The sequence below is a fragment of the Cnephaeus nilssonii genome, assembly GCF_951640355.1.
Source record: "Cnephaeus nilssonii genome assembly, chromosome: X".
In the NCBI taxonomy this organism is placed as follows: domain Eukaryota; kingdom Metazoa; phylum Chordata; class Mammalia; order Chiroptera; family Vespertilionidae; genus Cnephaeus; species Cnephaeus nilssonii.
Window position 1 is genome coordinate 124,133,530 of NC_137071.1, and position 24,718 is coordinate 124,158,247.

The following is a 24,718-nucleotide window of genomic DNA, read 5'->3' on the forward strand; positions in this document are numbered from 1 at the left end:
AGAGGAAAAAAATGCTAAACTCATCCTTGGTTCAGTGGTACTTTGAATTCTGGTCTTCTCCCCAGTCCTCCTGCTTCACTTTTCAGAGTCTTCACGTAGTTGCTCCTGCTTATTATAGCTACCTTTAGTGGGAACAAGGTGGAGTATGCTTGGTCCATCTTATCCAGGACAGAAATCTCTCTATAGATTTATTTAGATGAATAAAGAATAAAATCAGTGTTTGATATTGGAGGCATATGTTTTGCTAACAACATTTTGTTATGTCTATTACTTCACATTTAACTTTCTGTTTTTTAAAATATATTTTATATTGATTTCAGAGAGGGAGGGAGAGAGAGACAGAAACATTAATAATGAGGGAGAATCATTGATAGGCTGCCTCCTGCACGCCCCCTACTGGAGATCAAGCTTGCAACCTGGGCATGTGCCCTGACCAGGAATCGAACTGTGACCTCCTGGTTTGTAGGTCAATGCTCAACCACTGAGCCAAAAAATAGATATTTTATATATATATATACATATATGTGTGTGTGTGTGTGTGTGTGTGTGTGTGTGTGTATGTGTGTGTGTGTATTTATTTCAGAGAGGAAGGGAGAGGGAGGGAAAGATAGAAACATCAGTGATGAGAGAGTATCATTGATCGTCTGCCTCCCGCACGCCCCCTTCTGGGGATTGAGCCCGCAACCCGGGCATGTGCCCTGACCAGAAATTGAACTGTGACCTCCTGGTTCATAGGTTGATGCTCAACCACTGAGCCATGCCGGCTAGGCAAGGTCATACATTTTTTTAAATTGGGGTGACACTGGTTAATAAAATTACACAACTTCAGGTGCACAATTCCACAACACATCACCTGTACACTGCATTGTGTGTTCACCACCCCAAGTCAAGTCTCCCTCCATCACCCATTTATCCCCCCATATCCCTCTCCTCCCCCCAGCAATCACCACACTTTTATCCCTTTTTAATTTAAAAAACAAGAACAAAAAACTAAAATAGGCCCTTTGCTCCTAATTCCATCCTAAGTTGCTTACAATGTTTCCTGTCTCCTTTATATGTGTGTTTTGATGTGGTATGGTAGTCATCTCAGTGTAAAACATTTTAACCTTTTTTTTCACTTTATTTTATGACTTCACTATTTTTCATTGTTGCTGTAGCATTTTCATAAATATCACCTTTGTAGATCTATAAAAGAAAAGGATAGAACTTTATTAAATGCAGTTATATATCAGATACTAAATGAACCTGTATAGACAAGGTCTCATGCTACATACTAGGACATACATGTGAATAAATCATTCTTCGTCCTCATGGAACTGAGGTTAAATTTGGGAGGCAGAAGCAAATAAATGAGCACAATAAAGAAAAACCCCAGTAAAGGTTTCCTAGAGAGGAAAGGTTTCATACAACTGGTGCGTGCCCCTTGAAGGAAGAGTAAATATTTGTCAGGACTCAGAACAGAGTGGTGCATTGTGGGAAGTATGCATAATTCGTATTTCAGGGGATTGCATCATAGGCCTATACTCACTGGCAATGAATAGTTTATAAGATTTATTGTTAAGTACAAAAACCAGGTTAAAAACGTGTGATATGACTTCATTTGTGTGCAAAAAAAACCTGGTGTACATGCAGCAAAAATTATGACAGGACATATACCCAACTGGTAACAGTAGTCGCTTCTGGGGAGGGGGGAGTGGGCGCAGAGGTAGAGCTAGTAGGGCTAGTAGGAGAGACTCTGTATAGCTTTTATCTTGTAAGAGATTGTTTTCAATTATTATGTATATTATTGAATATACTAATGAAATAATAATGCATAAAAATGAAATTTTGAGCCCTAACCAGTTTGGCTCAGTGGATAGAGCATCAGCTTGTAGACTAAAGGGTCCCAGGTTTGATTCCGGTCAAGGGCATGTACCTTGGTTGCGGGCACATCCCCAGTTGGGGGTGTGCAGGAGGCAGCTGATCGATGTTTCTCTCTCATCAATGTTTCTAACTCTCTATCCCTCTCCCTTCCTGTCTGTAAAAAATCAATAATATATATTTTAAAATGAAATTTTGATTCAAAGGAACGTTATTCAACCATGTAGATATTCTGTAAGTCAGTATAATTTGAAAACATTCTTTAGACATGGGACCCTTTTTTCAAACAATTATAGTGAGTCCAATTTTTAATTTTTTTTATTGATTTTAGAGAGGAAAGGAGAAAGAGAGAGAGATAGAAACATCGATGAGAAAGAAACATCAATCAGCTTCCTCCTGCATGCCCCACACTGGGGATCGAGCCTGCAACCTGGGCACATGCCCTGATCGGGAATTGAACTGGCAACCTCTTGGTTCATGGGTTTATGCTCAACCACTGAACCACACAGGCCTTCTCAAGTCCAATTTTTTTAGTAAGCAGAGTGATTTTGTTTCCAAGTGAGGCTGGCGGACCTGGAGATCTTGATTTCTGTGTTTGTGTGCTTGCGTGCATGCCCATAAACACCTCTGGAATGCTATCTAGATCCTGGGGTGTTAATAGTTACAACTCTGAGAGATGAGATTATGAATATTTAAAGTTTTCCTTTTTCATTATTTTTTAAATTAAAAATTATTTTAATTTTTCTATAAGAAACAAATGGATTATTATAGTTAGTAGATGCTTTTTTTGTAGAAAATATTCAACACTTGGGGCTACATGGCGAATTGGGCACTCTCATGTATTGATGATGAAAATACAACTTGTGACACTGTTCTGGAAAGAGATTTAGTATCATGTGTCAAGAGTCTATGAACATGACCATATCCTTTGACCTAGTAAACCTATTTCTAAGAATTTGCCTTATGAAATAACCCAAGAAACTTGTTAACAATATGCTTATAAGAGCATTATTTATAATGAGAAATTAGAAATGACTTTAATATCTTATGTTCCATTTGATGAAATACGAAGACCATAAAATTATGTTCAAGGGGATTTTGATAAGGAAAAGCCCCGTCTCAGTCAGCCCCAACCCCACAGAGGGAAACAGCCATTTTACTCCTATTGCCATAGATTAGTTCTGCTTCTCCTTGAACTTTATATGTACGCTTTTGTGTCTGTCTGTCTTTCACTCAGTATGTCTTTGAGATTTATCCATAGCATTGCATGTATCAGCACTTTGCTCTTCTTTATCACTATATTGTATTCCATTGTATGAATATACCACAATTGATCCATTCTTCTGTTAATATGCATTTGAGTTATTTCCAATTTAGGGCTATTATGAATAAAGCTGTTGTTAGTTTGTTCATACTTTTTGGTGGACAAATGTATTCATTTCCCCTAGGTAAATTACTTAGGAGAAGGATTACTGTGCCATTCGGTAAATAATGTTTAGTTTTATAAGAAACTGCCAAACTGTTTTCCAAGCTGTACCTAGATACACCTACCAGCAATCTACTGGTATTCCAGTTACTCCATATCCTTGCCAGTGCTAATATTTATAATCTCGAATTTTTGCCATTCTGTGGATATACAGTGATGTCACATTGTGGTTTTATATACACTGAGTGGCCAGATTATTATAATCTCTGAATGCATAATAATCTAGCCACTCGGTGTATATCCTATTTAATAAAAGACTAATATGCAAGTTGTCCCCTCGACCAGCAGGCAGGCTGGCCAACCGCCCATGTCCCCTCCCCCTGGCCAGGCTGTCCAGACCCCACCCATGCACGAATTCATGCACTGGGCCTCTAATATATATATATATACACACACACACACACTGAGTGGCCAGATTATTATGTGTTCAGAGATCATAATAATCTGGCCACTCAGTGTATGTTTAAGTGCTTTTGTGTGTTTTAAAAATACTTTTATTGATTTTGGAGAGGAAGGGAGATGGAGAGAGAGAGAGAGAAACATCAATGATGGGAGGGAATCATTGATCAGCTGCCTCCTGCACACCCCACACTGAGGATCGAACTTGCAACCCCCCGGGCATGTGCCCTGACCAGGAATTGAACCGTGACCTCCTGGTTCATAGGTTAGCCATGAGCCATGCTGGACGGGCTGCTTTTGGTTTTAATGTTCATGCCTTTTGAACCAGTAATTTCACTTTGGGGACATTTTCCTAAGGATATAATCTAAAGTCCAGAAAATCTTATTTGATGTGTTCTTTGCTGTATAACTTATAAAAGCCAAATGTGAGAAATAACCTAAATGTCAGGTATTAGGGAACTAGATGCATAATTTATGATATATTTATAATGATAAACTATGCAGCCATTCAAAATTATCTTAAAATGTAATAAAAGTAGGATACAATATTATACATAGAGTATGGTATTAACTATAGAAAATATGTGTATTAAAATAGTACAGCTATATATGTCAACAAAAAAAGTTTATTTTTAAGTAACAATTTTTATTTATTTTTAATTTATTGTTGCCACTATCACAGATGTCCCCCATTCCTCCCCTTACTTACCTCCACTCAGCCGCACCCCGCTCCTTCTGGCCATCACCACACTTCTCTGTGTCCATGGGGTATTCATATATCTTCTCTGGCTAATCTCTTCACCTTATTTCATCCAGTGCCCCCCCCATTCTCCTCCTCTCTGACCTCTGTCAGTCTGTTCCATATATCCATGCCTCTGCTTCTCTTTTGTCCAAAGAAGACATACAGATGGCCAATACATATATGAAAAATGCTCAACGTCACTAATCATCAGAGAGATGCGAACTAAAACTACCATGAGGTATCACCTCACACCTGCCAGAATGGCTACCATCAATAAATCCACAAACAACACGTGTTGACAAGGATGTGGAGAAAAGGGAACCCTAGTGCACAGCTGGTGGGAATGCAGACTGGTACAGCTACTGTTGAAAATAGTATGGAGTTTCCTCAAAACATTAAAGATGGAGTTACCTTTTGACCCAGCAATCCCACTTCTGGGAATATACCCTAAGAACCCTGTGTTCATAGCAGCATTATTTACAATAGCCAAGATCTGGGGGAAAAGTTTATTTAAAAAAATACTAGAAGGAGAAAACACACCAAAATATCTTTCGGTGGTGGTACTATGTAATTTTCCCCTATCCTTATGTGTTTTTCTAATGATCATGTGACCATTTTAGAAGAATACAAAATTTAATAAGTCAACTTTTATTTATTTTTAAACTTAATTTAAAAACTTTTCCCAGATTTTATGTTCTGTAATGCTTTCTTCTTATCTAATCTTTCCTGCAATGAAAAATTACTCTCTTGGGTTTCTTTAAATATTTGATTTCTGCTACTGTTTTGACTCTCAAATTATAAATTGCATGAAAAAGACACTCTCGTGTTGTTTCTTCTTCTGAACATCTGATGTTGCAACATCCAGTCCAGGACGGAAGATAAAATAGAGCGATTCAAGAAAGCAGTTGAGTACTATTCAGTCACAACCAAAATCTCTTCGCTGCCAGTGGGTTCCTCCTCCTTTCTAGGTAAGGCTTCCACCTGACCCAGAGCTGCTCTGTCCATAGAGGAAACTGAGGTGGCCCCTCAGAAACTCCTGGGCCAGAGTAGAATCACTTGTTTGTATTGCATCCTCCTAGAAGTCATTCCTGTTTGGTAGACATCCTCCTTTGGATTTCCATGCAATAAGAGAGGTGACATGAGACAGGGCCCCGATTGCTCAAAACTTTAGATGGGGTCCTCTGCCATTCTCTTAGCTTGGGCTTCTTCTGGTGCTACCTTCCGTTGTGGCCTAGTATACGTAAGACAGCCCTCTCAGTGGTGTCAGACCTGAGTTTGAATCCCACCTCTGCTGTTTACTAGCTGTGTGATCTTGGCAAGTCACATCTGTACGAAAGGTGGCTCAGGATACCTATTGTATAAGGTTGTTATCAGATGCAATAATTTACGTAAGATTCCTGGCATGACGCATAATAGCTGTTCAGTAAAATGTGACTTATTTATAATTAATAATAATTTTTCAGGTGATGTGGGGTTAGCAGAATGTAACGTGGTAGAATTATTATGATTGCCTAACATGTAGCCCTTTCTCTTGGCTTCAGGTTTCCGTAATAATCGGCTGGGAAATCCTCCCCTTCCACGAAGTCAAATGAACAGTATTTCTGCTGGGAAGCCAGTGGTAAGTATCCTTTAAGGGGCCTCAGACCGTTAGCTAGCATTAGACTCTGGTGGCTTCCTGAGTTTTATAATCTGAGTTAGGTTGTCTCCGTGTAATCAGTATGTTAAGACTGGTATCTACCTATGTCACATTCTCAGCTGGAGGCCAACAGACTATGTCAAGAAAACATCCAAATCAGTAACCACTAGGGCCTGGCGAAGGTAGATTTGCTAATGTTGGAGAGTGTTCTAGGAGACCATGGTTTGGTTCATTGTCCTGCCTCTAGAGAATTCTATGCATACATCACTGTTAGAATTATTTCTTGTTACTCTCAGTAGGTTCTTTGTATCCCAATAACCCTTGCTACAGCCATCATCTGCTATGTCACAACTTTTGAGGGAACCATCTTGGAGCATGGTAAAATGTTAAAGAGCTTCTCTGTCTGTTTTATCCTTCAGTTTTCTCACCATGTGCCCCAGAAAATGAAATATCCACCACCATTCCCATTGGGACCCAACTCCTCTCTTCTCTTCTCCCCCCATACTTTGGGGGAATCCCATGCTTTTTCTGAGAATCCCCTGCTGGAGGACAACCCCCTTGCCACTTGGGGTATCTCTTATGACTCATCACAGTTTCCCAATTACCTGACTTCCAAAGCCTCACCTCCTCTGGGACCAGACTCTTCCCACTCTTCTTCCTCTGGTGATGAGCCAAACGGAGTCAGCTCTGAGTAAGTATCTGTATAGGCACCCGAGGAAACAGACTTCGGAAGCATCTCTATTCTTTTGCTGCTAACCTGGGCAGGGGTGTGGGGAAACATATGCTCCTGGCTTCTCTCTGTGGCTTTTTGCTCCTAAGCAAAGTAAGAAAACTCTCTCTCTGCTTGGCCACTTCATGCTCATTTTGACCCTAGACGGGTGGTAATTTTCAGATACTCAAGCCATGGAGGTAAAAGGCAAAATAGCAGCTAGTTAGGGGAGCCCTGGTATGGCTGTGCTACATGTCATGGCTGCCATTTCTCAATTAGTGAGGGGAGTAGACTGAATGTTAAAAAAATGAAAATAATTTTTAGAGTGGTGGTATTGGAACAGTTGTGTAGGCTATTATATTCTTGGTGACTCAGGGTGCTGATGATTAAAATATCGGCATTTTGTATTAGCTCATTTGTTCTTAGATTGTTCTCTAAGCAGATTATCCCTGGGAAACAGGGCTGCCTTGAGGTTTCAATTGCAATTATTTTCTTAGAACATATGCAGACTCTAAATGTGATCTCTTATGTGTTGGGAAGGATTCAGAATGGTTCCCACAACTTCTGATCACGTTGGTTTGTGGCAGATGGAAGAAGCCAGGAGGGTGGTGATGGCCACTGAGTGGAAACAGGCCCACTGCTAACCCACTGTCCAAACTTCCAGAGGGTTTGTAAGATTCATTGAGATCAGAACAGACACTTGAGTTGGAATACATTTATCAACCTCCTTTCTCTTTCTACATTGTCTTTCTCAATCTTTTAGTCACGTCACAGAAACATTTCATCGGCAGCCTAGATGGGAGGATCCCAATGGTAACAGAGGTCCGTGGGTACAGCCTATTGATGCTGGAGTTTCAGATGCTGCCCTGGGAGATGGCGAGCCCCACATCCCATCTCTGCTCTCTATGTCTACGAGGAACCACATGGACATCACCATTCCGCCGTTACCGCCAGTAGCCCCAGAAGTCTTGCGGGTGGCCGAACACAGACACCGAAGAGGTCTTATGTACCCATATATCTACCACGTCCTCACTAAGGTGAGAGCGCACCTCAGTACCTCCTTCCCTCCTTGCTCTTAACAGTGCACTTCACACTTCCTAGAACTGTGTCACCAGAGAAAATGCTGATTAATGGTAACTAAAGGGAGATAAAAGGAGACCAAGTGTGCTCGGGCTTCTCATTGTATTAAGGGTCTTAGGTGAGATGAGACCAGAAGGAGATGGGACTGTGCAGTAAATGAGGCCCCAAGAAGTGTAATTGAGATTTCAAAGAAGAAACTTGGTAGATTCTGGTCTAGGGGAGGACACTAGAAGAAGAGGCTTTATGCCCTAGTTTTTTGCCTCTTTCTCTACTCCAGAGCTGTTCCCCTCCATCATCTTATTATCCAAATCCACCCCCCAGCAAAAGGTCTAAGATGGACTTTCCCCATTTAGTCGGCTAGTCAGTTATAGCAAAGACTTTAAAAACAGAACAGAGCTTTGAAGCTGGCTGTGGTCAGTTGGGCTTCTTGCTGCTTTTTGTTTATTTTGTATTATTTTTTTAAGAACCATCTTGCATTCTTTTTTAAAATTTTTAAAAAATCTTTTTATTTCGGAGAGCAAGGGAGAGGAAGAGAGAGAAACATCAATGATGAGAGAGAATTATTGATAGGCTGCTTCCTGCATGCCCTACACGGGGGATGGAGCCTGCAACCCGGGCATATGCCCTGACCGGGAATTGAACCTTGACCACTGGGTTCATAGGCCAACACTCAACCACTGAGCCACATCAGCTGGGCAATGGCTTCTTTTTAAAAAAAAAAATAAATCTTTATTGTTTAGATCATTACAATTGTTTCTCTTTTTTCCCCCCATAGCTCCCCTCCACCCGGTTCCCACACCACCCTCTGCCCTTACCCCCCCACCACTGTCCTCATCCATAGGTGTACGATTTTTGTCCAGTCTCTTCCTGCACCCCCCACACTCCTTTCCCCCCAAGAATTGTCAGTCCACTCCCTTTCTCTGCCCCTGATTCTATTATATTCACCAGTTTATTCTGTTCATCGTATTTTTAATTCACTTAATTTTTAGATTCACTTGTTGATAGATATGTATTTGTTCATAATTTTTATCTTTGCCTTTTTCTTCTTCTTCCTCTTCTTAAAGAATACCTTTCAGCATTTCATATAATACTGGTTTGGCGATGATGAACTCCTTTAGCTTTTTCTTATCTGTGAAGCTCTTTTTTTTTGTTTTTTTATTATTATTATTATTTTAAAATATATTTTATTGATTTTTCACAGAGAGGAAGGGAGAGGGACAGAGAGCTAGAAACATCGATGAGAGAGAAACATCACATCAACCAGCTGCCTCCTGCACGCCCCCCACCGGGGATGTGCCCGCAACCAATGTACATGCCCTTGACCGGAATCGAACCCGGGACCTTCCAGTCCGCAGACCGATGCTCTATCCACTGAGCCAAACCAGTTTCGGCTGTGAAGCTCTTTATCTGTATTTTAATTCTGAATGATAGCTTTGCTGGGTAGAGTACTCTTGATTGTAGGTTCTTGCTATTCATCACTTTGAATATTTCTTGCCACTCCCGTCTGGCCTGCATAGTTTCTGTTGAGAAATCAGCTGACAATCCTATGGGTGCTCCCTTGTAGGTAACTAACTATTTTCCTCTTGCTGCTTTTAATATTCTCTCTTTGTCTTTTGCTCTTGGCATTTTAATTATGATGTGTCTTGGTGTGGTCCTCTTTGGATTCCTTTTGTTTGGGGTTCTCTGCGCTTCCTGGACTTGTAAGTCTATTTCTTTCACCAGGTTGGGGAAGATTTCTGTCATTATTTCTTCAAATAGGTTTTCAGTATCTTGCTCTCTTCTTCTGGCACCCCCATAATTCTGATGTTGGTATGCTTGAAGTTGTCCCAGAGGTTCTTTACAGTATCTTCATATTTTTTTATTCTTTTTTCTTTTTGCTTTTCCGATTGGGTGTTTTTTGCTTCTTTGTATTTCAAATCTTTGACTTGATTCTTGCGATCCTCTAGTCTGCTATTGGGTCTCTGTATATTATTTTTTATTTCAGTCAGTGTATGCTTAATTTCTAGTTGGTCCTTTTTCATATCCTTGAGGGTCTCACTAAATTTATCGGCCTTTTCTAGGAAATTCTTGAAAAACCTTATAACCGTGGTTTTGAACTCTTTATCCAGTCGTTTGTTTTTCTCCATTTCTTTCATTTGTGATCTGTTACTTTGTCTCCGCATTTTCACTGCTTCCCTGAGTTGGTAGATTAGCTTTGTGTGCTGGGTGTCCTATAGTGCCCAGTGTCTCAGCCTCCCCAGTTCCCTGAGATGGACACTCTTGGTGCACCCTTTTGTGGGCTGTGTGCACAGTCTTGTTGTAGTTAAGCCTTGATTGTTGTTGGTATCACTGGTAGGAATTGACCTCCAGGCCAATTGGCAGTGAGGATCAGCTGTGTGTACGCTGGGAGAACTTCTGTGCTGGAAACACCCTTATGAGACAAGACTTGCTTCAGTGGGGCTTTGGTGCTCACTGAGTCTGTGTGTCCCTTAGGGATCTGAGGAGTTTTAATCTGGATGGTCCCACTCTGACCACTGGGTACACTGGCTCTTGGATCTCCAAGGAGGTGCTAATTTAGCCTCTGCCTGAGACCACCCAGCAGGAGCTATGGAGAGATCTGCAGATTCCTCTTCTTTGTTTGGGGTTTGGAGGTGTCCAGATGAAGCCCAGCTGTGAAGCAATGCAAGCTGCTGTGGGGCCTTGGGCCTTCTTTTGGATTTTCTGGGTCTCACTGACTCAGCTGTAGTTTGTTAGGTAAGTTTAGATTTCAAAGGACCAGGCCATTCATATGCAAAAGCCTCTGTGCACAGCTTGGGAGGGGCGGGGTCTCAGGGCGGAGCAAACAGCAATGGCTTCCCATCAGCCCTGCCCTAAGAGGCCCCTGGGTCTCAGTGTCCCTCGGTAATCGCTGCAAGCACCTCTGAGAGAAAGCCACCCTCCAGTTCCGCCTGATGCCAGACAGTCCCGTTTCTCCCCATATGAGTCTGGGTTCCCAGAGTCTCGCCTGGAACTGGAGTTCAGAACAGTTGGGAGCTTTTGTCTCCCTCCCGATTGAGAAAGCCAGCCCCGTACTCAGTTGCCAGCCCTCTCCACGTGTGCGCCTCCGTACCTCTGCTTTCCGCAGCTCCTCTGAGTCTCAGTGTGCTTTTCTCTTCTAGTTGTAGAATTTCCACTCAGCCAGTTTTCTTGTGGTTCTGGATGATGTCCATTTTGTCTTTTAGTTGTAGTTTTTTTTTTTTAATATATTTTATTGATTTTTTACAGAGAGGAAGAGAGAGGGATAGAGAGTTAGAAACATCGATGAGAGAGAAACATCGATCAGCTGCCTCTTGCACAACCCCTACTGGGGATGTGCCCGCAACCAAGGTACATGCCCTTGACCGGAATCGAACCTGGGACCTTTCAGTCCGCAGGCCGACGCTCTATCCACTGAGCCAAACCGGTTTCGGCAGTTGTAGTTTTAAAATTGTTGTGCGAGGCAGCAGTTTAGGTGTTTACCTATGCCGCCATCTTGGTTTCTCCCCTATGGCTTCTTTTAGTCTGAAACTATCTAAGTACAAGTAGAAAATTTAGTGGCTAGGCTACATACAGTTCCTTACTGGTTCTCCTCGGCTCAATTCCAAAGCTTGAGGTAACTAATTTCTCCTTCTCTCTGGCCCATTTTCTTATTAGGGTGAGATTAAGATCCCTGTATGTATTGAGGATGAGTGTAACATGGAGCTGCCACCAGCTGCTCTTCTGTTCCGGTCAGCTCGTCAATATGTATACGGGGTGCTTTTCAGTCTGGCGGAGACACAGCGGAAATTGGAACGCCTGGCTATACGGCGTCGGCTGCCTGTGGAACGTAAGCATAGTTCTGGCTTTGATAAATCTCTCAAAGTTTGATGCAGAGCAAAAATGTATCTGCAAACACATGATACTTTTGGCTATGGAACAGTTTTTGAGAAAATGTATAATTCACCAGGATACTTATTGGTATGGGGAATGTATTAACTTAAGCTCCAATTCTTTTTTTTTTAATTATATTTTATTGATTTTAGAGAGGAAGGGAGAGGGGGAGAGAGAGAAACATTAATAAGAGAGAATCATTGATTGGCTGCCTCCTGCACGCCCCACACTGGGGATTGAGCCTGAAACCCAGGCATGTGCCCTGACTGGGAGTCAAACTGTGACCTCCTGGTTCCTAGGTTAACACTCAACCACTGAACCACACTGGCCAGGCGAGCCTTAATTTCTTCATCTGCAAAATGAGCACTACATTTTGTGATAATGTAGGCATAATCTCTCTCAGGATTGTTCTGAAGAGTAAATGAGATTTACTTTTATATGTAAAGTACTTAATACATATCAAGCATATAGTAAATGCTTACTACTGCTAACAATAAATATTATAGCAACAAAAGTAAAAAAAGGTGTTGAAATGTGATCCATCTTGTCCATTGTGGCCAGCTGCAGAAATACTCAGAAATTCTCTACTTCCTGGTTTTCCTCAATTTCTGTTTTCCAGTTCCTGCAGTGATCCTTAAAGAGTGGTCTGCCTATAAAGGGAAGTCACCTCAAACCCCCGAACTGGTGTCTGCACTGACATTTCGGGAATGGACTTGCCCAAACCTCAAGAGGCTCTGGCTAGGCAAAGCCGTTGAGGACAAGAACAGAAGGATGAGGGCCTTCCTGGCCTGTATGAAGTCAGATACACCCAGTATGCTCAATCCAGCCAATGTGCCCACCCATCTGCTGCTCATGTGCTGTGTACTCCGGTAAGCTGTGGGACAGGGAGGCAGCCAGTTCATTTCTCTTTTACTTTTTGCATATTTCCTTTAATCAGGTGTTTTGATGGTGTTTGGGGTGGGGAGGTTTTTGTTTTATATTTAGCTTAGACTTCAGAAACACGGAAATTGATTGCTTTGATAGTCTCCTTGGTTTATGATCTCTGTCATCATCAGTCCAAGCACGACCTATCTTTTTTTTAAAATATATTCTTATTGATTTCAGAGAGGAAGGGAGAGAGATAGAAACATCAATGTTGACAGGATCATCAATCGGCCGCCTCCTGCATGCCCCCTACTGGGGATCGAGCCTTCAACCCGGGCATGTGCCCTGACCAGGAACTAACATCCTAGTTCGTAGGTCCTTGCTCAACCATTGAGCTGCAACAGCCAGACATGACCTCTCTTTTATATTTGGTTTTATATTTGTTTTTTTTGTCCCTTTTAGTCTGTATTTCTGATCCAATTCCCCTTTTCTCCTCTTAGTTATCTCCTCTGGGATATTTGATGTGTGTCTTTCCAAGCCATCTCCCATAAATTTATTTAAATACTAGAGGCCCGGTGCATGAAATCGCAGTCCGGGAGCCCTGGGGGATGTCTGACTGACGGCTTAGGCAGTGAGCAGGCCTAAGCTGTCAGTCGGACATCCTTAGTGCTGGTGCGGAGGCAGGAGAGGCTCCCGCCACCACTGCTGCACTTGCCAGCCATGAGCCTGGCTTCTGGCCGAGCTGTGCTCCCCCTGTGGGAGCGCACTGACCACCAGAGGACAGCTCCTGAGTTGAGCGTCTGCACCCTGGTAGTCAGTGCACGTCATAGCGACCAGTCATCCCGCTGTTCGGTCAATTTGCATATTAGCCTTTTATTATATAGGATAGCCTTTTGTTTTCTCATTTTCTGAGGTGCCTATTTATTTATCTTGCACATTTTTTTTTATCTTGCACATTTATTTTAGGTTACTTGTCTTGCTGATTACAGAAGTTTTTTGTCAGATATGTGTGTATACACATACATGTATAGCAAATATATTTTCTATATCAGTGTGTGTATAATATCTTTTCCAACCAGTCACATTTAAAAAAAAATTATGGCCCTAACCAGTTTGGCTCAGTGGATAGAGAGTCAGCCTGTGGACTGAAAGGTGCCAGGTTTGATTCCAGTCAAGGGCATGTACCTTGGTTGCGGGCTCGATCCCCAGTAGGAGGTGTGCAGGAGGCAGCTGATCAATGTTTCTCTCTCATCAATGTTTCTAACTCTCTATCCCTCTCCCTTCCTATCTGTAAAAAAATCAATAAGATATATTTTAAAAAAATTATGTACAGTATCTTTGTTGAATGAAAGTATTAAAGTTTCACCAACCTTTTATTATTTCACACATACAGAAAAGCTGGAAGACTAGTATGGTGAACACCCATATGCCCACCACTTAGATTCTACAATTAATATTTTACTATACTTTATTCCATATAACTATCCATCTGTAGCCATCCATTTATGCATCCATTTTGATGCATTTCCAAGTAAATTGCAGATATTGGTACACTTCACCCCTAATAAAAAAATATTTAATTTTGGTTTTGTCAAACCCATCAAATTGTAGCTTTATGATATGTACGTTTGGAATCTTATTCAATGAGTCTCCTCTATCCCTGGGTCAAAAATATATTTTTTTTACCTTTTATATATTTTTATAATGTTGCCTTCCATGTTAGGTCTTTAAATATACTGGGTATTTATTCTGTATATGCTATAAGAAAAGATCTAATTTTGTTTTCTCTACAAAATAAGCCAGTTTTCCCAATTCTGTTCATTAAACGATTTCTCCTTTCCCCACTGATTTATATTACCACCTTTCACATATACCAAGTTCCTGTATATACACGAGTTCTTTCCTGACTTCTATTTTGTTCCATTGTCTATTTGATGCCTCGCCAGGACCACATTGTTTTTATTAAGGGTTTATAGTTTGCCTTAATATCAGGTCGGACAAACCTCTGCTCTTTGCTTTTCATGTTTCATACTTGTGGCTATTCCTGAACCATGTGAACCTTTATTCTTCCAAATATAATTTAGAATTAGCCCACTTTCCACAAAAAATCTTATTGGGGATTTTTTCCCAATGAATTGAATTTATAGATTGATTTGACGTCTTTATAATGTTAAGTCTTCTCATCTAAAGATCATAGTTTACCTTTCCTTTTTTTTTTTTTTTTAGGTTTCTTCCTTTATATCTTAGTAGAGTTAATTTTTTTCCATAGAGGTTTGCTGTGTTTTAAATTAATTCCTTGGCACTTGATACATACTATTGCAATAATGGATAGTATTCTGTTTTCTATTATACTTTCTTGTTTATTTGCTGATGTACAGGAAGCAAATTTTTGTGCAAAGAAGTCAGTCCCTACAAGTCACCAGAGGGTTATAGAGCACTGAGCTTTGAAACTAGACAGACCTCAGTTTGAATTCTGGCTCTGGTACTTTGCAGCTTGGATAAATCACCTTAACCTACTAAAATCATCCATTTCTGCCCAGCTGGCATGGCTCAGTGGTTGAGCATCAACCTATGAACCAGGAGCTCATAGCTTGATTCCCAGCCAGGGCCCATGCCCAGGTTATGGGCTTGATCCCTATTAGGGGGTGTGCAGGAGGCAGCCAATCTCTCTCTCTCTCCCTCTCCCTTCCTCTCTCTAAAATCAATTTTAAAAATATTTAAAAAAATAAAATCATCCATTACCTCATTATAAATAGTTATAAAAATCCTTCTGCAGAGCTGTTTGAGGATTTAGATAATACATGCAGGGGGCCCTATAACATGAGAGAGACTTAATCTTAATATATATTAATTCTCTAACTACCTTAAGATTAAGATTGGTGACTTAAGAAGTCTTCCCATTGCCCTGGCTGGTTTGGCTCAGTGGATAGAGCGTTCACCTGCGGACTGGAGGGTCCCAGATTCAGTTCTGGTCAAGGGCACATGCCTGGGTTGCAGGCTCGATCCCCAGTGGGGGGCATGCAGGAGACAGCCGGTCAATGATTCTCTCTCATCATTGATGTTTCTCTCTCTCTCTTTCCCCTCTCCCTTCCTCTCTGAAATAAATAAAAATATATTTAAAAAAAGAAAAAAGAAGAAGTATTTCCATTAAGAATAATAGATAGGCCCGGCCGGCATGGCTCAGTGGTTGAGCGTCAGCCTATGAACCAGGAGGTCAAGGTTCAATTCCAGGTCAGGGCACATGCCTCGGTTACAGGCTAAATCCCTAGTGTGAGGTGTACAGGAGGCAACCAATAAATGAGTCTCTCTCATCGTTGATGTGTCTTTCTCTCTCTTCCTCTCCCTTCCTCTCTGAAATTAAGAAAAATAATATATTTAAAACAAAGAATAATAGATAAGATTTATACCTCCTAATTTCTAATATATTCCTGGGCTACAGCCCTGTATTGTCTCATATTAACTCTGGAATTACATGTTTTGTTTATCTTTTCTCTCAAAAGTATAGTAGTAGTTCATTTTCCCATTTATTTGATTTTCTGGGTTTTGTTTTTAAAGTAGAATGCCCCCCTCCCTTTTTTGTAATGTATTTTTATTTCTTTCAGAAAGAGGAAGGGAGAGGGAGGGAGAGATAGAAGTATCAGTGATGAAAGAGAATCATTGATGGGCTGCCCCCTACATACCCCCTACTGGGGATCAAGCCTGCAACTCGGGCACGTGCCCATACCAGGAATCGAACTGTGACCTCCTGGTTCATAGGTCAGTACTCAACCACTGAGCCACACTGGTTGGGCAATTCTCTGGGTTTTTTTAAACACATCCAGGAACATGAAAATAAGTAAAAATTGAACAACTATGAACTATCACTTAGTCTGTGTTCTAGTAGTCTAATAGTTTCTGTTTGCTTCCGCTGAAGAGAACCCTAGCCTCTTGTTCAACCTATTTATTCTTAATTTAGACACATTTCTGACAATTTGGTCATCTGATTACCCAGTGTACAACAAATCAGAGGTAGCCAATTGTAACAGAGGTGACTAAAGACCTAAGAACCGAAAAAGAGGAGGCATCATCTGGAGTCATTTATCGTGGGGGAAACTGACCTGCATAAATCAGTACCCTGTATAAGCTGATTGTTAAAGCATGAGGCAATAATCAATGTTTGGAAAATCAAGAACAGGTTTTATAATATTACATATATGTACCTGGCAATATGCTAAGTCAGCCCTTTGTGTGTGATACCACTAAATCCTCAGAATAGCGCTAAAAAATAAGTATTATTTATCTCTGTTTATAGATGAGGAAATAAAGTTTCAAAGGTTGGGTAGCTAGTAAGGGGTAGTGAAAGAGTTTGAACCCAATTCTCTCCGGTTCCCAATTCCTATGCTTTTTTAAAAGATAAAATGGGCCCAGCTGGTGTGGCTCAGTTGTTGAACATCAACCTATGAGATAAATGTTTTTTTAAAAAAGATAAGAAGCAGAATAAAAACCAAGCAGGAATTTAACTGATCCTGAGACAAGAAAGGGATTTTAAAAATAAAAATAAGTAAGACTCAAGTCATAGCCCTCTTCTGTGTTCTTATAGCTCCCTGTGGATTCTTCTATCTTGGTACTTAACACACTGTCCTATCTTTTACTTTATTTCAGTAGAATCACCAAAACCGAGCCTAGGATCTGGCCCATGATCAGTATCTTAGCTTAAATGAGCTTTTATGACTTAATAGTGATGCTTTTATTTTCTAGGTACATGGTTCAGTGGCCTGGAGGTCGAATCCTGCATCGCCATGAGCTAGACACTTTCCTTGCCCAGGCTGTATCTTCCCAGCTTTATGAACCAGATCAACTTCAAGAACTCAAGGTGATTTGATCTATCCTCGTTTAAATTTTCTTTCATGAAAATAAATAAATAAATAAATAAATAATTTTCTTTCATGAGCTCATAGCTTTAGTTTAGGTCTTTTTTTTTTTTCTGGAGCTGGGGAGAAGAGTAAGTTCTACAGGTAAATGTTCTATTTACAGTAGCCAAATATGTCTAATAATAAAATCAAGAGGTGCCTGTAGCGCAGCCAGTGTGGTTCAGTGGTTGAACATTGACCTATGAACCAGGAAGTCACGGTTCAATTCCCGGTCAGGGCACATGCCCAGGTTGTGGGCTCCATACCCCATGTGAGGTGTGCAGGAGGCAGCCCATCGGTGATTCTCTCTCATCACTGATGTTTCTGTCTCTTTCTCCCTCTCTGAAATCAATAAAAAATACTTTTTTTAAATAAAAGAGGTGCACTGCCCCCATACCGATGGGTGAGGATGGACAGAAAAGGTGGATATTATACAAGACTAATAAGTTGTGGCCCATAGACCATGAAAATTTTCTGACTCTTTAAGATACACTTCAGAGACTAATCCTGATGTCTCCTTTTTGTCTCTGAATAAATGTCCACTTTCCATCCTTTTATTCTAGTTTAATTGAGATGTAATTGATATATAGCACTATATAAGTTTAGGTGGTACAGCACAAATGGTATATACATCATGGAATTATTACCACAATAAGTTTAGCTAACATCTGTCATCTCATACAGATACTATATATACAGGGCAAAAGTAGGCTTATAGTTCTTCATATAGAAAAGAATAACATAAGAATAAACTGTGTTTCACGTACTCATAAGTGCAAACCTACTTTTGCCCACCCTCTGTAATTTTTTCCTTATGGTGAGAACTCTTAAGATTTACTCTCTTAACTTTCCTATACATCATACAGCAGTGTTAGCTATAGTCATCCTGCTGTACATTACATCCCTAGTATTATTTACCTTACAACTGGAAGTTTTTGCCTTTGACCACTTTTATCTACTCCCACCTCTGATAATATCAAATCTGATCTTTTTTCCTATGACTTTCATTTGGTTTTTGTTTGTTTTTCTAGATTCCACATATAAATGAGATCATATAGTATTTGTCTTTCTCTGTCTGACTTATTTCCTGTAGCATAATACCCTCAAGGTCCATCCATGTTGTCGCAAATGGCAGAATTTCCTTCTTTCTTGAGGCTGAATATTCCATTGTGTACATACCACATCTTCTTTATCCATTCACCCACTGATGGACACCCTCCTTTTTAAGAATACTTATTGGGTGTTAGAGAGAAGTCTAGAAAAGCATAAGAAAGAAAATAAATCCACCCCATAATGAAGGTAGGTTAGCGGGCAGACTCCGAAGCCTGGCTTCTTAGCTGTGTGACCTTGGGCAGGTTATTTAACCTCTCTAGCTTTAGTTTCCTTTCTTGTAGGGTTGAGGATATTAAATAAAAGAATAGATGCATGCCCTAGCTCCGTGGTCGGCAAACTGCGGCTCGCGAGCCACATGCGGCTCTTTGGCCCCTTGAGTGTGGCTCTTCCACAAAATACCACGGCCTGGGCGAGTCTATTTTGAAGAAGTGGCGTTAGAAGAAGTTTAAGTTTAAAAAATTTGGCTCTCAAAAGAGATTTCAGTCGTTGTATTGTTGATATTTGGCTCTGTTGACTAATGAGTTTGCCAACCACTGCCCTAGCTGGTTTGGCTCAGTGGGTAGAGCATCGGCCTGCGGACTGAAGGGTCCCAGGTTCCATTCTGGCCAAGGGCACATGCCTGGGTTGCGGGCTTGATCCCCAGTAGGGGGTGTGCAGCAGGATGACTATAGCTACCACTGCAATGATTCTCTCTCATTATTGATGTTTCCATCTCTCTCTCCCTCTCCCTTCCTTTCTGAAATCAATAAAAATATATTTTAAAAAAAGAATAGATGCAAAACACTTAGAACATTGCCTTGAGTGCTCAATAAATATTAGCTATTAATGCAGGATACCCCTCTCCCAACTTCCATTAGCCATGGACTTTTGAGGACCCAGGATAAACTAGAAGAAGATCAAGTCTAACAAGACTTGCAAAATCTTAATGTAAGTGAGGTCAACTAAGGGAAATATGAAACACTCTAAGACAAACAGTGCATGGTTCCCTTTTATTACAAATGTAAGACCACACCTAGGAGGGGACCTTCAAGTATGTCCCCTTTTCCTTTTCAAGCCATCCAGCACACCAACTTGAGGTAACCACTGAAAATTTTGGTAGTTTCTTGCAATGTGTGTGTGTGTGTGTGTGTGTGTGTGTGTGTGTGTGTGTGTGTGTGTGTGTGTGTTTTGTTGTTGTTGTTGTTAATCCTCACCCGATGATATATTTTTCCCATTGCTTTTTTAGAGAGAGTAGAAGGGAAGGAACAAGGGAGAGAGAGAAACATCGATGTGAGAGAGACACATCAATTGGTTGCCTCCTGCATGTGCCCTGACTGGGGTCGGGGATCAAACCTACAACCGAGGTACATGCCCTTGACCAGGAATCAAACCCACGACCCTTTGGTGCTTGGGCCCACACTCTAACCACTGATCCATGTGGGCCAGGGCTCTTTCAGTCTTTTGTCATGCATTTTTTACATAGTAGAAATACTGTTTATGTAAAAAATATATATATGTATATATATATGCATATATATATATTTACTTAATATAGCATATATTTTATGTCTCAAAATTTTTTAATAAATAATATTTTATATAGATGTATCATTTAATTATTATAGTGTTGGCTGTTTAGTTTCCAGTTTTCCTCTATTATATGTAATATTACAATTAACATTTTTATACACAGTGCTTTATTCACATTCCTACTTCCTTAGAATAGATTCATAAAAGTGGAATTTCTGAGTCAACAAATGTGAGCATTTTCAAATTTTTTTATACATATTGCTTAATTGTCATATCCCTTCCTTATCAGTTCTTTATGAGCATGCCCATTTATTTCACTGCATGCTCATCAGCAAACTGATGCTGGTGTCTTCTTTTTGTCTCTGAATAAGTATCCACCTTCCGTCCTTTTATTCTAGTTTTATCCTCCTATCTAATAAAAGAGTAATATGCAAATTGACTACTCCAACACACAAGATGGCTGCCCCCATGTGGACACAAGATGGCTGGCAGGGGAGGGCAGTTGTGGGTGATCAGGCATGCAGGGGAGGGCAGTTGGGGGGGACCAGGCCTGCAGGGGAGGACATTTGGGGGGGACCAGGCCTGCAGGGGAGGGCAGGTGGGGGGTAACCAAGCCTGCAGGGGAGGGCAGGTGGGGGGTAACCAAGCCTGCAGGGGAGGACAGTTAGGGGTGACCGGGCCAGCAGGGGAGGGCAGTTAGGGGCGACCAAGCTGGCAAGGGAGGGCAGTTAGGGTTTACTGGGCCAGCAGGGAAGGGCAGTTAGGGGTGACCAGGCCAGCAGGGAATGGCAGTTAGGGGCAATTGGGCCAGCAGAGGAGCAGTTAGGCGTTGATCAGGCTGGCAGGGGAGTGGTTAGGGGGTTATCGGGCTGGCAGGCAGAAGCAGTTAGGGGCAATCAGGCAGGCAGGCAGGCAAGGGGTTGGGAGCCAGCAGTGCTGGATTGTGAGAGGGATGTTCGACTGCCCTCAAGGGGTCCCAGATTGGAGAGGTTGCAGGCTGGGCTGAGGGACACACACACACACACACACACCATGCATGAATTTTGTGCACCGGGCCTCTAGTTGAGATATAATTGACATATCACACTGACATATTTTGGTCTTTAGTTTTTTTAAATTTTTTCTAATTTGACAAGCAAAAGAACATGGTATCTCAAGTTGGTTCTTTTTAAAGTTTCAAAGCTGATGTCTTTTTTGTTGTTGTTGTTGTAATGAGTGTCTTTCAAACCGTCTCAGGGAAAGATGTGGATAGAAGCTGCTTGTGCAGCCAGATGTCTATATTGAAAGATAACATGTTCAGATTTAACTGGAATAATCAGCATAACAGGAATAAGATTAAATGTAACCAATAACATGAATTTCCTAATAGGTTTTCCTTTGTGGTGGTTTCAGATTGAGAAACTGGATGCCCGAGGGATCCAGCTTGCTGCCCTCTTCATGAGCGGGGTGGACACAGCTCTGTTTGCTAATGACGCCTGTGGCCAGCCAGTCCCCTGGGAGCACTGCTGCCCCTGGATTTACTTCGATGGCAAGCTGTTCCAGAGCAAGCTCATTAAAGCGGGCCGAGAGCGAGTGTCCCTGGTGGAGCTCTGTGATGGCCAGGTACCAGCGTTGCAGGCAGCTGCTGAGAACCTTTGCTGATCTGCTGTGGGGATGAATGGGCGGGGTAGGAGCAGCACAGAGACATGGGGAGGGAGATAGCAGAAGTGGCAGAATGTGTCTGACCTTGACCTAACTTGGTCAGTGTCAGTCCCAAAGGCCCAGAGAGTGATATGCATGTTACGGAATCATATGCTGGAAAGCTTTTTTTCTTATGAACTTCACGTTTTCATATTACTTTTCTTACTCTGAGTATTTTCCCCCATGGAATCCTCAAATATACTATGTGTCTTTCCTGTAATTCTTAGAATGTCATCTTCCTTATTATTTACAAAAACTAAGTCACTTTTGCAAGTGATAATATTTTTATAAAGGAACTATGTTTAGAAATAGAAGAGGGTAATGAAGCAACAAAGTAGAAGAAGAGGATTTTTTTTTTACAATGAAATTTTGGGAAAGGTGAGGAGAGGCAGGGAAAGGAACCCTTAATTTCTCCTGTATCCATTCAGGGGCGGGGGCGGGGGCGGGGGAGGAGGGCTTGAGCTCAAGGACTAGAGCAGGGGTCAGCAAAGTACCCCAGATTCCAAAATTGGAGTTTTTATTATCTTCATAAAGTTTTATTGGGGCACATCCATGTTCATTCATTTATGGTGGAGTAGAATGTTTGTAACAGACCATATGGCCCACAGAGCCTCAAATATTTATCATGGGGCCCTTATCAGAGCAAGTTCATCGAAGCTGTGGGCTAGAGGCATGGACTTACCCTCGACAGGTCAGGGACTTTGATCCTGGGGATGGAGGAGAAAGTTGAAAGGCTTTGTTTTGTATATGTCAGAGTTTGGTTCTCTCTTTTACCTAATTCTGTTACCTCCGGCTTGCCCTGTAATGGACCATCAGTGAATACTTATTATTATACTAGGGGCCCAGTGCACAAAATTCGTGCATGGGAGGGGGGGTCCTCAGACTGGCCTGCACCCTCTCCAATCCGGGACCCCTCGGGGGATGTCTGACTGCCCTCTCGCAATCCGGGACCACTGGTTCCTAACCGCTCACCTGCCTGATCTCCCCTAACTGCTCTCCCTTGCTGGCCCAATTGCCCCTATTGCTCTCCCCTGCCAGCCTGATCGCCCCTAACTGCTCTCCCCTGCTGGCCCAATCACCGCTAACTGCCTCTGCCTCAGCCCCTGCCACTGTGGCTTTGTCCTGAAGGACATCCGGAAGACGTCTGGTCTAATTAGCATATTACCCTTTTATTAGTATAGATTTCTCTTTCTTGACCTAGTCAATGTGCCTCACAAGTCCTCAACCAGAACTGGTATGATGGCAGTGCGGTGTCGTGTGAAAAGTGGGGGCTTTGGTGCCAGACAGGCTTTTCTGAGTGTGTCGCCTTGACCATTTTACTCCAGGCCTTGATTCCCTTGATCGGAATAGACTTATGAGACTGTACCTAGAGTGCCCAATAAATACTGTATTTGAAACAGAGAAGTTCAAAGAATGGCAGCTGCTATTATTATTCTGTTCCTCATTTGAAGGCTGAGCTGGCAACCAAAGTGGAAAAGATGAGACAGAGTATCCTTGAAGGAGTCAACATGAACTATCCACCGCCTTCTGCTCTACTTCCGTCACCTACTTTTGTGACTCCCGTGATGCCGTCTCTCTATCCTGTTTCATTTTATCCCCGAGCCATGGGCTCAATGCCACCTCCCCCTCATGGAAGGAGCCGGGGTTTTGCAGGTCAGTACCTAAGAATGAGGCATTTGATAGCCTCAACCTATTTCACAATAGCCAATCCAGTAATTATTGCCGTTTACAGAATTAGCGGTGCTACATACGTCTTATCTCATTTACCATCTGTGCTGTGTTGTGGTCGTTTGAAGAGGAGCTTATTGAGATAGAGGGCTGTAACCCAGCCAGCATGGCTCAGTGGTTGAGCATCGACCTATGAACCAGGAGGTTATGGTTCGATTCTTGGTGAGGGCACGTACCTGGGTTGTGGACTTGATCCCCAATAGGGGGCATGCAGGAAGCTTCCAATCAATTATTTCCTTTCATCATTGATGTTTCTATACCTCTCTACCTCTCCCTTCCTTTCTAAAATAAATAAAATATGTATATATTTTTAAAAGATAGAGCATATGTAATATTTTTAACAATAGAAAGGAGAGAGGTAGAGGGCTGTAGCTGGGGAAGCAAGTCCCCTGACTTCCCAGACCACTCTCCATAGAGGTGGTTGATCCCAAAGAATTTGACTCTCACCAACCAAACTCCTGAAGTAACTGGTGTAGAAACCAGGAGCCACTTAATTACCTTTGAGAACTATAATTCATGTGAGTGGGTTCTTCATGGTTGCTGGTTTGATCTCTCAGTCCTCATTAGGCAGATATACAAGAGGCTTACAGGTAGAGTGGTGACAAGTAAGAGTAAGTGACCATTGTCGGCGGATGACCGTAGCATGATGTACCCATTTCCACTCGGGGGGTGATCTGATACATTTCCAGAAGCACAGAGCGAAGTAAGTTACCGACCATGCCCTCCCGGGTAGCAGTTTAATGGGGAAAACACACACCCACACCCACAAACATGTATAAATTATTAAGTTATGCTGACACCTGAGCTGCAGCTTAATGATGAATAGTCTGTCATGCTTAGGTAGCTCAGAAAGCTGATCCTGATAATGTAAACAACCTGTCCCCTGGTAAAACAGAGTATTTTAATGGGGACATTTTAACATGAAATATGGAGATTTTATGATCAGGTGGGAAGTCATTGCTGTGGTTTCTGTGGTTGAAGGTATTTGTTACCTGTTGCTCGTTATTTTAAAAGTAAAGCTGGAGCCTGGCCAGTGTTGCTCAGTGGTTGAACATCGACCTATGAACCAGGAAGTCACGGTTCAGTTCCCTGTCAGGGCACATGCCTGGGTTGTTGGCTCCATCCCCAGTAGGGGGGCGTGCAGGAGGCAGCCGAT

At 41.8% G+C, this 24,718-nt stretch overlaps 1 protein-coding gene across 5 annotated transcripts in view; it reads left to right on the top strand.

The window, feature by feature from the left end:
* FAM120C (family with sequence similarity 120 member C) overlaps positions 1-24,718 on the top strand; it is a 66,698-nt gene that overhangs the window by 29,610 nt on the left and 12,370 nt on the right. Inside the window, exons 5-13 of one of the 5 annotated variants that reach the window (XM_079765552.1) lie at positions 5,353-5,455; positions 6,029-6,105; positions 6,543-6,814; positions 7,596-7,869; positions 11,564-11,735; positions 12,399-12,648; positions 17,381-17,495; positions 21,547-21,756; positions 23,286-23,487. In XM_079765552.1, the coding sequence (XP_079621678.1) occupies positions 5,353-5,455; positions 6,029-6,105; positions 6,543-6,814; positions 7,596-7,869; positions 11,564-11,735; positions 12,399-12,648; positions 17,381-17,495; positions 21,547-21,756; positions 23,286-23,487 (1,675 nt within the window). Of the gene's footprint in view, positions 1-5,352; positions 5,456-6,028; positions 6,106-6,542; positions 6,815-7,595; positions 7,870-11,563; positions 11,736-12,398; positions 12,649-17,380; positions 17,496-21,546; positions 21,757-23,285; positions 23,488-24,718 lie in introns of those variants that run through there. The other 4 variants (XM_079765556.1, XM_079765553.1, XM_079765555.1 and 1 more) reach the window with 4 other exon arrangements.